Here is a 16494-nt window from a genome sequence, read left to right as displayed (position 1 = left end):
AGGTAACGCGTTACATCTGTAAGTAAAGTAGCTTGAGTTATATTACCTAGCGTATTTCGTTATATTACTTAGTTACCACAAAAGTAATAATATTACGTAACGCGTTACTCCCAACACTGATGGTCACAGACAAGATCCTTAAATGGTATACAATTAATTTTATTGGCGCTTGTGAGAATTGTTGTTCTGAAGTGTTGCTGAGGAGTCAGATGTGCAAGCAGATGGTGTATATTATTTATGGTTTCATATGCTATAACAAAGATTACGACTCATGCCTCACAAACCATCGCGCAGCAGCCACACCCACTAAGCTACATAACTCCGTGCACTATTCGCGTTCACCAATGTCATGTGATTTTTCGGTTCAAATACCCTAATAAGGTATGCATTATTCTTGACTACTTCGAATCCGTGGCTAGTTCTTCACGACCGTTCGTTCTCAGTTCTTCCCCTACCGTGCAAAACAAGCCGTTGTCCATTTACAGGTAGACCCATGTTGTGGTGATAGTTTAATATTGCAATAATGTTATTAATCGAAGTCATAACTGAATGTTGTACTCATAGATGTGTAATTTGTATTTGTACTTGTTAGGCCAATCACCCTCAGCTGTGCGGTGCCCTAGTTACACCCCCATGATGCGAGCCATGAAACTAACAAGTAGGTATGCGCTAGAGAAATCTGTGACCGCGGTTAAAGCATTGGCCGGCCGAAATTTCGCTTTGACCTGTGACTCTAAGAGTCTTTTTCAATCTTTGATACCTTTTTATCTGTTCAGTTTGATAAAATAGTTGCAATTCAGGATAGATCGGTTGGGCTCGAGGACCCTCAGCAAGGGGGTGACACACAGGCACTCACTGTAGGTAGATCTGCGACCGTGGTCTAAGTCAAAGGTCAAGGCCACCAAAATCGTGCCAATTCAAGGGTAAAAGCTTCCAACCCACAATCAAAAAATGCTGAAATATCATCGCTAAGTCACCGGTCAAAGGTCGGAAAAGGCTCTTAGTCGCAAGCCAATGTGAAATTTCGGCTGGTCAAACACGGTCGCAGATCTACCTACAGCGCATACCTATTTGACACCCCCTTGCCTCAGGTAGAGTTGCATCTGCTTAGCAGTGGCGTAACTAAACCTGGGACTAGGCCCGGGTGTCAGTAAATTATTAGATTGAAAACAAATATCATATAATGTGATGCCAAGATAGACTTGACCAACCGTCACGGACCGTGGACGACGTATCAAAAATTCGAACAAAACAGCAAAGCGGAAGACTTACCCTTATGGTTAAACAAATAAAAAAATAGACTTACTGGTCTTAGGTCTATACTCTAGAGTATCCCTTAGTAAGCAATAATGGACCATTGATCGATTTGATCGAGGCACAAACTACCACACCCCTTTAATTAAATTTTCACATGCATACATTAGGCTGTGGCGTTTAGACCATGTAAACAATGTTGAGCACGTGTCCTAGCACATGGTAACACTCTTGCTAAATGGAAGTGGATGAAGTAACACCACCGAATCGAATTTTTTCATTATTGGACTGGTTTAAGAGTAAAAACTCGCCGAGTCAAACTAGAGAAGAGAGTCTTCAGCATCGAAAAGACTATATTGCTAGCAGCAAAACTTCAGCCACTGCAGCTACTACCAGTACTATTAGCAATGCCAGCCAATCTGTGTCTGTATTCAACAGTGATGAATCTGCTGCCCCTACACCCAAGAAGGTGAGAGAAGATTATATAGAAATTATTGATTCTGACTCTGATAACAATGCACAACCTGAGTCTGTTGAAGGTGATTTAGAATTATCCTATGAGCCAGTAGTGTCTAGCTCAATCCCAGCACTTAATTCATCAGCACCAGTATCATGTCTTGACAATGTTGTACCCATGGCATCACCTGATGTGGGTTTAGAGGATAATTTGCAGCATATTGAAAGCATGTCTGTTGAGCAGGACAAGGACTACCAAGGTGCAAGTAATTTTGCTATAAGTGTGCAACCATTGCATAGTGACATTGCAGCAGTAGCTACAGATTCCCCCCAACAAACATTAGGTATCTGGTCACTTTATGCTCGAATAAACCAAGATCTTTCAATCCTTAAACTATACCCCGTGGCTGGAATACTCAGTCAAAGAAGATGCATGCTTTTGCTTTCCATGTCGTATGTTTGGTGGCAGTGGTAGTGTGTCAACTAGAAAACTTTTACAGAAATAGGATTTAAGAGCTGGAAGCATGCTACAGGGAAAGATGGGATTCTGAAAGGCCATGATGACAGCTATTCTCACAAATCAGCAGTTGTAGCATGGAATGAATTTAGGAGACAAAAATCATCTGTTGTTGATCAGATGGGAGGAAACAGACAACAACACATTGCAAGAAACAGGCATTATTTGAAAACAGTATGTGAAATTCTGTTGTTGTGTAGCTACCAAGAGATAGCATTGCGTGGCCATAGGGAGGATGAATTGTCTGCTAACAGAGGTAATTTTCTTGAGATACTAAGCTTAGTTGCAAAACACGATGAAATTGTCGAAAGTCAGTTGAATGGTTTGCCCAAAAATGCGGTGTATACATCACCAAGGATTCAAAATGATTTAATAGCTATAATGGCAGGTATGGTGCGTAGTCATATCACTTCAGCTGTGAGGGATGCAGGGATGTTCTCGATCCTTGTTGATGAAAGTAAGGATTTGTCTAAGAGGGAACAGATGGCAATTGTGTTGCGCTGTGTCCATAGTTCAACACATACTGTGCATGAACACTTTTTAACATTTATTAAGGCTGAATCTTTAACTGCAGATAGCTTGTCACAGTACATTGTTAAACTTTAAAGGATTACCAATTAGACCCCTCGCTAATGGTTTCTCAAGGGTATGATGGTGCTTCAGTCATGAGTGGGTCATGCACTGGTGTCCAGCAACGTATTAAAGCAGTTGCACCCAATGCAATCTATGTGCACCGTTATGCTCACTGCTTAAACCTTGCCCTGGTTGACTGTGTGCGTAATGTTCAAGAGGCGTCAGAGTTTTTTGCCCTTATGGAGTTACTCTATGTATTCACATCATCCACAAAGGCACACGTGCTGTATATTAAGAAGCAGACGGAGCTTCACCCAGGCAAGCAAACACGCCAATTACAACGACTCTCTGATACCAGATGGGCCTGCAGGTATTTTGCAGTGGATGCCATTTGCTGTACATTTGATTCTGTTTTAGCCACATTAGAGGACATTAGCAATGGAGTAGACAAAAGCAGGGCAGTTGAAGCCAGAGGAATATTAAATCAAATTCAATGTTTTAAGTTTCTTCTGTTGTTGGTGATATTTTGCTGAATCCTCTCCTTCACTAAGGCTTTGTCTGACCAATTACAGTCTATTTCTAATGATATGGCAAGAGCAGCTGACTTGGTTCAAGCAACCATTAAAACACTTACAGACATTCGTAATGACAAGGCATGGGATCACTTATATAAATACACCCAACATATAGCCAGATTAAACAATATTGAAATTAGCTGATCTACAACAGCAAGACCATCTCGTTCAAAATGACTGCCTCAACGTTTACAGACTGGAATTGTGATGGAATCGACAGGATCAAGAGAAGTTTCAAACTCCAGTAATGAGCTCAAGGTGATGTACTTTTGCATTCTAGATTTGATTTTGGGAGAACTGAAGCGAAGGTTTGAAAACAAGAACCTTAAGATCATGAGAGCCATCCAGTCATGTAATCCACAATCAAGTGAGTTCCTAAACTATGAAACTATTTACCCTCTAACTGATCATTACAGTTTAAATGTGAATTTGCTACAGACTGAGTGCCGCTTAGGTCAGCACACCTTTAAGGATAAAGAATTGGAGTCTGTCAGAGAATTTTGGGAAGAAGCATGTGGATTTGATTCTGCTTTCTCAGAATTGAAAAAGTTGCTACAGATAGCACTTACCATTGTTGTTAGTACTGCTTCTTGTGAACGTTCATTTTCAGCACTGAAGAGAATAAAGAGTCACCTTCGAACAACAATGACAGATGAGCGCTTGGCCAATCTTGCTACTTTATCAATAGAAAAGAGTGTTTGTACAATAATCAGTTTGGAGAGTGTAATTGATAAGTTCAACAGAGATGACAACAACAGAAGAATAGTTTTATCATAACAGCTTAGTTAGATATGACATGACCATTATAAACATGCATGCAATTGATGTTAAATCATTTGTTGAATAGTTATTGATGTATTGATGTACATAGGTACAGGAACTACGGTATTATGTTGTAAAAGTCAAAGTGTAAGCAGTGTGTGATGGAGATACAAATACAGTATGTATAGATTTATGCATCAAAGTTATAACTTTTATTGATGTTCAACAGCCATAATTTTTTACTGAATATCATTGTTCAATAAAACTACTTCCAAATGCAGTGAAATACCATGCACATTAGAGGTTCCAATTTTTAAAAATTTTCGTGGGAGGGCCGGAGGGGCACGCCCCAGGCCACCTGGTATGGCATGCTTCACATACATTGTGCATGCAAACTTTCCTCTACTCTGCCTGTCCACAGCACTCCCTTAAGTTCCGTTCCACTCATTGCACTCAGCGACGTAACGCCTAGGAGAGACGCACTCAGTTCGTTCTCCACCTGCCAGTTTCTTCAGTGCTATTTTCTTCAACACTTCCACTCACTCCATTTAGCAAACGTGTGATGCAACAGTCAACAAAAGGATCGTCCATGCTTGAGAAAACAAGTAATGAAAATATTAGTTACTCGCACTATTTTTAGACTAGCTTACAATCAATCACGTGACAGTGCATTTAAACAAAGGCGGTTGACCTTCTGCAATTGAGGCTTGAGGTAACACTGATAAATTGCACTACGAGGGGATGAATTGTTCATATTGTTGAGAGAGTTGGTCTGCTATATGTTACAGTAGAGGGGATTACTCGGAAATAGAGATAAAGAATCAAAGTGGAATCTGGAGTGGTAATTCACTAAATTCAGTGGACGAAATCAGTGTGGCCAGGAGTGTCTAACGTAAACATAATGCGTTGTAATAAGTAATTCTATACTGCCAGTGATGAGTGTTGTACATCTCTACTTGATCATGGACGAATATGTTGGAGTACAGTTGAGACACGTGAGAGTGAGATGAAGTTCAATCCGCAGTGGTTACATTAGATAGTAATTTGTAATAAAGCAGCTACTTAGATATGATATGATAAGTTAGCTAATACTACACCGTATGTTGGCTAGCCCATCATTGGGTCATTAGCCTTTTTGTACAATCATAACATTAAGTGTTCTGTGGGGGGTGTGTCACCCCATCACCTTCCGGTTAGCTACGCCACTGATTGCACCAGGCCCTGGTGTCAGTCCGGTTCTAGTTACGCCACTGCTGCTTAGTAGCTGTCTTAGTGTTTGCAAGATCACTCACCTTTTACATTGTGCGCCATCTTCCTTTTTGGGCTCCTTTCCCTCCCGTGGTTATGACAATACCTAAGTAGAATCTTATGTTGTGGCATTTCTGATAGTAGTTGGACACAAGCCACTCTGTCATTTAGGTTAGGAACTCAGTTAGTTGGCTTGGGCCTAGGTGAATCCAAGCATCCTGCTGCTCCTGCTTTCGTGGGGTCCTGTAATTCTGCTTGTATTTAGTGTCATGTTTAGTGGAAACTTCTGATGTTTTTATGCCATTTTCTGGAGAGGAATGTGCCCTCGTTTTCTTTGAAGACTTCTGTTTCTGTGTTGCATATAACTCCTCTCAAACTGACCTTCAAGCTGTCTTAGATGATTCACTTTTAAACAGCTTGTAAGCAGTTCCACTATTCGTGATAAGCAGTTCCACTATTCGTGATCAAGCACGTCTGCGTGCTTTATCACATTCTTTGGCACCAGCAGTGGCTGGCTTAAAGCACTACCTCAGCCTGCTTTGGGTCTAGCTATTTCTCCTCATGACTTTACTATAGCTTTACGTTTGTGGCTTGGAATTCCTTTGTTCCCTTCTTCACCTCTCTGTACTTGTTTATCTGTGATTAACCAGTTTGGTGATCATCTGCTGGGATACTCTCATGGTCCCTTGAGGATCCAGTGTCACAATGCTTTAGTGTCTATTGTACACCATGCCTTGCTCCAAGATCACTCTGGTGTTCTTAGGGAGCAAGGCATTTCATCTCATCCTGGTGACATATATCACCCTGATTTCCATCTTGGTCGTCCTGCCTATTTTGATCTCTCTGTCAGGAGTACCACTCAGTCTGCTGTCATGTCTTCTGCTTCTTCTCAAGCTGTGGTGGCTGCTGCTGTTGGTGAGGTAGCTAAGACACTCAATACCAGGACATTGTGAACGATAATGGAGGAGTTTTTATCCCTCTTGTATGTGAGACCTTTGGTGTTTGGTCATCATATGCCCTATCAATTCTAAGATTCATAGCAGACAGTACAACTGTTAGAAACGGTTTGCCTTGAAAGTTTGCTAGGTGCCAACTTCTTCAATAACTGTCTGTGACTTTGTGGAGGTACAATGCGAAGATGGTACTCTGCCAGTATTCACTAACAGCTGAGGAAGAATTTCCTGACTTTGATTTTGGTTAAGTTAAGTAGCTAATATATAGGTAGCAGTTAGGTAATAAGTAGGTACTGTATATTAGGGATCATGGAGATTTGGGTTTTCCTAGCCAAAAAAAATCACCCAAAAAACAGCTTCACAACTCCATCCTGGCACCTTGGCAGTATTGGTTAGATATAACCAAGCCCAAAAGTGCCTGCAGTACAATTTTAAAGGCTTCTAATAAATTGTTACGAAATTTTTAAAATATATATATATTCAATGGAATTTTCTACTGACTAACTGCCTGCCTGCCTGCCTGATGCTTTCAGGCAAGCGTAACTTGATACGGCTAAGGCTATGGGCTTGATTTTTTCACTGTTTGACATGGCTTCATCCTGAGAAGTGCCTTTTGGCATACCGCAGTATATACAATGCATTCTTCATGGACTTACCTTTGTGTCCCATTTCTTTCTGCTGACAGTGTAAATTTGCGGTAGCACGATACATGGCTTCCCTACAGTACGTTTGCTAACAGGAATTGTCTGTATTTTCCGTAGTGACTGGATTGATTGCAGAGACAATTCTAACACTGTCCTTCATTTGTAACGCTGTGTAACAAGCTGAAAATAGCTGAAAGCGAAGTGTAATGGCCGTTGCACTTTCGAGGCAGTAATTGATAGTTGGGGCGCACGAATCGTTGTGGTGACTGGATTGTTGCAGAGCAGTATTTGATAGCTGAGGCACGCATTCAGATGAAAGTATCAATTTTGGCGCCATCCTTTCTTTTGATGCGGTATGCGTGGGTTCACCAGTCATAATAATGTTACAAAACTCACCTGCAGATATACTAGTGAACATTTAATCCCTAATTCAGTCTTGGTCTTGGGGCATAGACTGAATTAATAGGGATTAAATGTTCACTAGTATATCTGCAGGTGTAGGTGACTCCCTTGTTTCCATTCCCTAATCAAACTTAAAATTCCTAATTTTTCCTTAAACTTGTTGTATTGTACATTATTCAATTTTGAGTTTTGGCAATTATTTTTTATCTTTTACCGGTGATCTAGCGACAATATTTTAGTACTTTTGATTGTGTGTCGGAAATTTTTTTCCTTGACCGTTGACTTGGCACAAATTTGGAAGCCTTGACCTTTGACTTAGACTTTGGCCTTGGTTATAGATCTACCTATAGTGAGTGCCTGTGTGCCACCACCTGGAACTAATAAGCGCCGCCTGTACTACAGACTGGTTTCACGCCTTCAGTGAAATGGCCAGTAAATTTGTCTATATTCATCGTGTTCAAGGCTCTCGATGATGAAGGATCATTGTGACAGGGTGTTTGGTTACGTTATAGACTCTTTTCTAAACCACGTCCACTTTATAAAAGCTATGGTCACTGACAGGCTGCCATTTTGATCAGGGCCAGTATGAATAATCATGACTGCGGAGCATTAAATTTGGTGTTGAGTCTGTTGACAGCAGCTCGAACTGAGCAGTGTTGAACAACAGAATGGCTAGGTTTGACTATTCCTCATGGATGTACATAGCTACTGTTAGCAGAAAGTTTGAAAAGAGTAAATAGGCCTAATTATAAAAGTGGTGTTACTAAATAAATCCCTGCCATTTTCACAGACATGTCACATGTGTTTATACTTTTTATAGTGAAGGCACCTCAGTGTACCACAAGGGAGTGTCACTCCTGACTAAAATATAGCCACTGTACTACAATTAACCCGCAAGTACAAAAATTGCACCACTATAATGGCTTTAGTTAGCTAGTAGTAGTTGTTGTAGGTTTGTTTGAATTCAACTTTGAAGAAAGTAGCTATTCTGTCTGTATTTTTTATGACAGTGGTCCCGGCTAATTTCTAAAGTGCATGTGTACATATGCTGTCTGAAAATGTTCACTGCCATGTAATATCATGTAACATTTGAGTAGACGAAACACTTCTTATATTACCAAGGCCTTCAGTTTGACTCAGAGGGGTTCATTTGTTTGAAAACTGCAAGTGTTTTGAAAAGATTGTTCTGCAGTTGATTTGTTACTTGATATTCGTGTATTACATAGGGATGAGTATTTCAGCTTTGAGTTGAGACTAACTAAATTAATTGATACAAGCATATATGTGACCGGATCTGCGAAAACCCGACAGTCGCACATTTTTCAAATTCCTGTTTATTAAATATTTATAATCTACTTAGCCAAGTGTACTCTCTGGCAAGGAGTTACAGCCATACAAAGTAGCAACAACAGAAAAATCGATTTGTACAGCAAGTATAGGGAAAATAAATTACAGGTGCCTACAAAAACGGTTGTAACTTACCAACAAATTGAGGTACGGAGCTACAATTGTTCGCCATGAACAGGGGAATCAATTACTGGGTAAATTTTTCTTTTACTCACTCGTCTTCACTGCATACAAAGGTGAAATTTGTGGAGAAAAATCAATTGTGTGTGATCACTTTAATGTAACAAACACTCATAACTTTCGTATTCCTTGGGTATACTGCAACAAGACAAAGATTTTTCAACTCCTCTTGAGCAGGTGAATAAGATGATATCCAAGGTTTTATTTTTAGTCCCCTCCTTTACTAAAAAAAGGCATTCAAAAAAATTAACGGAATTTTTCAATAATACACAAGTATTTCACCCAATGTATTCAATGCTTTATACTGTAAATTTAGGCTTGCACAATTGTGTCAGGTTTTCGCAGATCTGGTCACATGTTGTATGCTCGGTGTCTTCTAGGTGGAGCTGCTGGCTGAAAAAGCTATTATTAGTGAAGTAGTTTCTGAGCTAGAGGTTTATGGTGCTAGGAGAAAGGACAATATATATAATTAAGGCCAATCCTAAAACAACCTTTCAATGCAATATATGGAAGATACCAAATACCTATGTATATTGTAATACAAATAGAAGGAAAAATTACAAGGTAGGAATTTTAGCAAACATCTACACCTGCTGATATACTAGTGGACATTTAATCCCTGTACTTCAGTTAATACCCATGACTGAATTAGGGATTAAATGTCCACTAGTACATTCAGGCGTAGCAACTTACTTGTTTCACTACTTTTTTTAGGTCTTTAATCCGTAATCGAACTTAAAGCGTTTATCGGATGGCTGCAGGTTCAAGGCTACTCAGGTCCAGTCATGCTCCTTTCTCCACCTTTTCAAACATACTTTATGTAACAACTTTAAACAGGCTGTAGGACCAGGTGTCCTACAGACCTTCAGCACTTGTGCTGTAAAGCCTTAATAATTATTAAAATTCCTGATTTTTCCTCATATTTTTTTGGTAACATTATTATTTACTATGACTGGTGAACCATGCATACTGGGGTTTGTAACTGCGAACAATCCTGTACGAGATTTCAGATCTTTGAGATTTGGCAAAATTTCAAACAATTCGTGGTAAGATTTCAAGAATATAGAGCAAATACAATCTTTAGTATCCGGAATACTTTCATCACATAATGCATAGTATCTGGAAATGTACAGAAACTTTCTTGAAGTTAGATTTTCGTAGCTACAAGGTTTACAGGAGTCATGGACAGCTCGTGAGGATGCTGGACAATGCACACATGAAAATTCAGAAATATACAGGAAATATACTATGTGGAACTTTGCAATAATATTCAAAGATTTCAAGATGAGTTCAGATTTCAACAAGATTTCAAAGATGTCAATGAGATTTAAGAAGAGTTGAAGACTCCCTTGCCGCATTATAAGAAAGAATGGTACCAGGCTTATCGTTTTCATCTCAACACGCACCCCAACTATCGATTACTGAAAGAATGAAGTGGCCATTACATTTTGTTTTCAGCTAATGCTCTATTAGAGTGTACTTAACTGCTCTATTAGAATAAAAAATTTTAAAAGGATTAATGTATCCTTCCGTGGATCTATTCATACTTCCCTGGATCTGGATCCTTCTATTTTCTGCAGTTACAATGGCAGCAGTGTGACGTTCCACCTTGTTTTACAGTAGTTTATACGGATATTTATGAAGAACGGTGTGGTAATTATGATAGCGTGATGATTGTTTACGAGAACTTTGACGATCTGGTAATCTATCATTTCATTAGAATATTGCGGTTTTATGATATAACCATGATACTGTCCATCCCTAACTGAAAGCCACACTCTTTTCACAGTTTGGCTCATTATGCAGTGTTACAAATGAAGAACACTTTGAGAAGGACCTCCGCAATCTATCCAGTCACAACAGAAATCCCGTTACAAACATTGGGAAGCCATCGCACAAAACTACTGCTTGCACTGTTAGCATAGATAAAATGGGGCACAAAGGAGGACACAGGTAAGTCCGTGAAGCATGCTAAAACAACGTCAAAGAGTTTATAAATCAAGCCCATAGCCTTAGCCATTGTCGAGTAACCTTGTGTGCTTGCTATGGGTCATTTTTTATTCGACATGTGTATCCCCAACTCATGTGTTAAACAGTGGTGTGAACAAGGGCTGAATCAAGTTTGATAAACAGGAGTTGTAAGTAACCCGGGATGATGTGAATGGATTAGACGTAAAGCTTCTGTAACAGCTGACAGTAGTGGTTCAGTGATGAAGAACTTGGTAATTAAGTGTGGAGATCCCTGGTTTGAACCCTGGACAACTTTTTTCTCTACCCATCCGTGGCTGTTCTACTGGAGTAGCTTGACATTGCAATTTTACACCAGATTGGTTTTCTCCTTGTAACTCTGTAACTGGCACTGTAATAAAACAATGATGGTTAATCTATTTATATACACACTGATTTCAGTTTACCCTTGGAAAATGTCACTAAATAATCATTCGCAACTCTGTGAATGTTAATACTTATTGTGTGAATTATGTCCTTACTGTATGCCATATTTCAAGACAATTGAGTTAATCATTTGCACTGTATAATGAGTTTTTCCCTGTGTGCAAAAAAGAGGATAAATTTAGACCCCCAAAAGTATAACCAACAAAGAAATTATTACAAATCTTGTGAACTCTGGTATTTCACAAACGCTTTTGGTAATACTGCTCAAATGTGGCATGTGGGGTGCTGAAGGTGGAGGAATGTTAAAATTGGAGAAGAGAGCACGGAACTCAAAACATTGCATTTCTTATTATACCCACACAGAGACAAATATAATGTTTTGCAGTAGACTGGTCATAGTGTCCTGTCATGTGCAGGCTTGATCGGTTGTGGTAGGACCATAGCTTTACAACTCTTAATAGAGATGGAAAACGGCATCACGTGCCCAGTATACTACCTGTAAAATTGACGTCACTGGTTAGATATGAGGCACAATTCGTTTGTTACTGTTTTGAAGAGCATGAAAAGATTAAACTATAGACTATCAGTGTAGGTTTAGTAGAATATCAAAGTTCTCTAAGGTTGAGCGATACAAGTTGCTTGGTGGAAGTCACTGACTGGCCTTTCCCACAGAAGAAACTTGTCATATCATGCCATTTCAGTATTGCTTCTATACTAACGTACATTTCTGTTCCTGTAGCAGCTGTGTACACGACGATATATACATGGCTTTTTAGAATCCCTTTGTCATTAGAATTAAACAGTATGGTTTGTAAGCCACACCTGTAATTTAAATGCTGCATATTTCCTTGGTTACAACTTGGCTACGTGTTGTTGTACCATCGTGTTTCTGTTCTCCTAACTCTGCACAGCTGCTGTCTAGTGTAACCATTTGTATTTCAAGCTTTAATCTAATGCCAAATCTGTGGAACAAAGCTAGTAAGATGGCAACACACTTCGCCCTTAGGTTCTAAATCACTCTCTCAAAACCTTAAAAACTTCATTAAGGGCCAATTAAATTAGTATATGATACAAATTACGGAAACCACCCGTAACATTAGCATTTCTGGCCATTTCTAATCCCCATTAAGAGTCGTATATCTATGGTAGGACAAAGTGGGACATTTCAACTAAGAGTTAGTTATTAATTCTTGTTCACATGATTCATTACTCTTGTTGTGAGCTACTGTAACATTGCTAATTGAATGGGAATAGGCCTAGTACATTCATGGCCACCCCCCTTGGTTTGTAAGGAATGTACTGTCTCTTAGTAACCAAGTGATAGTTATGATTAGCAGTACAAGCCATAAGCCAAACAGATAAACTATATTCCTTAGGCTCCATCCCTTTTCTTTTGTAGCTAGGATGTTATGTCTGAGCAAACTGAGTTATGGTCAGACACAGAGGCTATTTGGATGGCAAATGTCTGGTGACTGACTGTTATATTTACATGTGCCCATTTGACATAATTAATGCAGTTGTTACGAAACATGGATTGCTATATGTTCCTCCTTTGTGTGACTATAATAATAATTATTATATAGTGTCCCTACTGCACATAAGAATATAGTAAGAATTGTGTATACTTTTTATGTTGACACTACAGTTGAAGTGAGTGGATTGACTCTAGGCAAGCTTCTCTCGTATCTGTGTTGGACCAATGTGACATCCCACAGTGACTAAAAGTCAAACTTGGAGTGTTAGCTTACCTTTGTCTGAAAGGGTACAGCCTGTAGTTAGTTGGTCAGTCAATATAAAAATTTATTAATTAAAGAATTTATGAGCCTTTCTGATGCTCAGAGGGCTTGATTACAATACTACCAAGTCACCATTAAAGGTACTGTGAGGCTGATATTCATCTTGGTTGATATTAATTGGCAAAACACAAACCTTCATGATCCCTACTATAGCACTACAGTAGGTTCTCCATTATCTGAACTCCTGTGAGCCAGTTCATTTACAATTGTGTTTAGATAAGTGAATTATTCTGGAGATAAGTGAATCTCATTTATAAACAGTTCTGTTCAACTACTCTAATAGAACATACAGTGTGTCGAAATACTCTCTAATAGAACAATCATTTGTACTGTATGGATAACAAGTGTCTGGATAATAATTACCTACTTGAGTACACATGGGTTGGCATAGTGAACTGTGGTGCATACTGTATGATTTTTATAAATGTGTAAAAATGTACTGTACTGTACTTGTGTTTTATTCATGTTTAAATTTTCATTTTAGAATTTCACTGAATTTATTTAAAATGGCTGCTAAAGAGGTGAAGAAAGCTACTGACAATCTCAGTTGTCCAGTGTGTTACCAGTTGTTCAAGAACCCCAAGTATCTACCTTGTCACCATTCCTACTGTGAAGAGTGTCTGGAGAAGATTCAGGTTAGGTCAAAGATCAAATGTCCTGAATGTAGAAGGGAGGCAGCAGTTCCTGCAGGAGGAGTAAAGGATTTTGACAATGCCTTCTTCATTAATCGCATGGTAGATGAGTTTGTCTTAAAGCGTAAGGTAGAAGGTGAGGCAGAGGTTAAATGTGACGAATGTGATGAAGATGAACCAGTTGTAGGATATTGCCCTGACTGCAATCTATTTTTTTGCCACATCTGCAACGAGTCTCACAAACGTAACAAGCGCTATCGTGGTCACGGTATAGTACCCCTAGCAGAATTAAAGTCCCACAAAGATGTTTCCATTCAACTAAAGCCAAAAGTTCCAGTATGCAGGGAACACGAGTATGAGTTAAAGCATTATTGTGAGAGTTGTGATGTGTTGGTGTGTCTCTATTGTACTATGAAGGAACACAATGGACACAGTCATGACACAGTGAAGAAGGTAGTTGACAAGCACAGGAAAGAGTTGAAAGAGATCACTGCTCCAGTGGATGAAATGATCAAAGGTCTTGCTGAAACACATCTTAACATTACTGACAGAAAGGAGAAGATAAGGAAACATGGTGAAGATATGAACAAGGAGATTGACCAACATTATGACAGAGTGATCCAAAAGTTGATAGAGCAGAGAGATCAACTAAAACAACAAGTACACAGTACACTATCACAGGAGGGGAAAGTTGTAACTGCACAACTAGAAGAAATAGAGTATGCCCAGGTAGAAACAATGAGTATGAAGGAACTAAATGATGCACTGGAGAAGAGCTCTGACCAAGAAGTGCTCTCGGCAAAGAAACAAGTCACTGATCAAATGCAACAAATGACCAACAAGTACAAGAAACTGAAGGTTCAACCAGTACAGTCAGCCACCATCAAGTTTGTCCCAACCAAACAACAGTTTCCACTATTTGGCTTGGTATATTCAACTGCTAGAGCTTGCAATGGTGAAATGAATGATATTCCAGGTGATACAATTGCTGGTAAGGAAGTAAGGTTCACCATCATCACAAAAGATGATAAAGGTTGTCGCTGTTACCAAGAAGACAATCAAGTCAGTGTTCACTTAGGTGTCAAAGCTACAACACAAATCAAGGACAACAAAGATGGTAGTTACATTGCTTCTTTTAACACTCTACGGGTTGGACAAGTGAAGGTGTCGGTGTTGGTTAATGGAAAACATATTGAAGGAAGCCCTTACAGTGTCATAGTTAGTCACCATTACACCTCCATCAGTAAACCTAGTAAAATAATAAACAACAATGGTTGCATGGGTCAACCCTGGGCTATTGGATTTAGTAGGAGTGGCAAATGGGCAGTAACTGATTTCTCTAACAACTGTGTGTACCTGTATGATGGTGAGGATCAGTTGGTCAAGAAGATTGGTGGTGGTATTAGAAGCTCTAACAATGGTCACTTTTCTGGTCCTCAAGCAGTTGCATTTGATGATGATGATCATCTCTATATTGGGGATTGTCTCAACCACCGGGTACAGAAGTTTAATAATGATGGTGACTATTTGATGCATTTTGGTAAGTCAGGAAATGAAAATGGTCACTTGCAGTACCCTAAAGGGCTCACTATTCACAATGATAAAGTGTATGTTGCTGACAGTGGTAACAAGCACATCTCAGTGTTCCTCACTAATGGTACATTCCACCAGATTATTGGGAGACAACATGTACAGTTGAATCATCCTCTTGATGTAGCAATTACTAGTAATGATCAGTTGCTTGTGGTTGACATCTATTATCACTGCATATACAGGTTTACACTGGATGGCAATTACATTGGCAAGTTTAGTAGCCCTGGTGCTGACAAGGGTCATTTGAATAGGCCATACAGTATCACTGTTGACCCTACTGATTTAATCTTGGTTGCAGACTCATTCAACCATCGAGTGTCCATCTTTGACCAACATGGAAACCACATACACTCCTTTGGCACTAAGGGAACTGATCCTGGTCAATTTAATGTCTCTTTAGGAGTAGCTCTTAATTGGAAAGGTGACATTTACATTGGTGACCACGAGAACAAGAGGATTCAGATCTTCTCTGACTGGTAACATCCACTGAATCAATTTTCATAAGATATTTTTGTAGATATAGAACCTTAATAGTTGAACTAGTATTATGATCTTGGTATGTGATGGTATAGAATTACTATTCACAATTGTGAGGGACTGTTGTATAGCTGTCTTCAAGAATCACTTGGGTCACATTAAAGCCAAAGAGTTTTATTCTACACATATTTAACCACAAACAGTGCATACAAAATAAATTTCAAAAAAAGGAAAACATACATCACAATAATGTATCCTACCATAACTACACAGTGTTACTACAAAAGTATGAAGTGTCTACAGTGTGGTGAGGTGGTTAGTAGATCAGGCATACAGCTCGATGTCATTCTCAATCATTTTCTTGCGCTCTAAAATCTTTTCATTTTGCTCTTTGATCTTTTGTATCCGATCATTTAGCTCCTTCTCTTTCTCAGGATCAACCTGCTTTAGTTTCTCCTCTGTTAAGAAGTAAGACATGACTTCATTAATAAAATACACCATAACAATGTTAACATTATAATAACACAAACTATGCTAGAACTGGTACAAGAAAAGCAATAGGTAACAATAGTGGCAAATGATAGCTAAAAGGAGATATCAATCTTTTTATAAAGATATGGTAGCATTTGGATGCTTTCACACAGTTGATGGACGTCACATGAAAGCAGTGGTAGTAAATTGGATACCGTCA

General features: G+C 39.1%; 1 protein-coding gene across 1 annotated transcript; it reads left to right on the top strand.

The window, feature by feature from the left end:
• The first annotated feature begins 373 nt into the window (after nucleotides 1-373).
• On the top strand, nucleotides 374-15931 carry LOC136255923 (E3 ubiquitin-protein ligase TRIM71-like). Its single transcript, XM_066048839.1, has 2 exons — nucleotides 374-485; nucleotides 13586-15931. Exon 2 carries the CDS (start codon nucleotides 13608-13610, stop codon nucleotides 15804-15806), a length of 2199 nt encoding a protein of 732 aa, XP_065904911.1. The 5' UTR covers nucleotides 374-485; nucleotides 13586-13607; the 3' UTR covers nucleotides 15807-15931.
• The last annotated feature ends 563 nt before the right edge of the window (nucleotides 15932-16494 follow it).

Source organism: Dysidea avara, chromosome 5 (assembly GCF_963678975.1).
Source record: "Dysidea avara chromosome 5, odDysAvar1.4, whole genome shotgun sequence".
Classification (NCBI taxonomy): domain Eukaryota; kingdom Metazoa; phylum Porifera; class Demospongiae; order Dictyoceratida; family Dysideidae; genus Dysidea; species Dysidea avara.
This window is presented reverse-complemented; position numbering and strand designations above follow the sequence as displayed.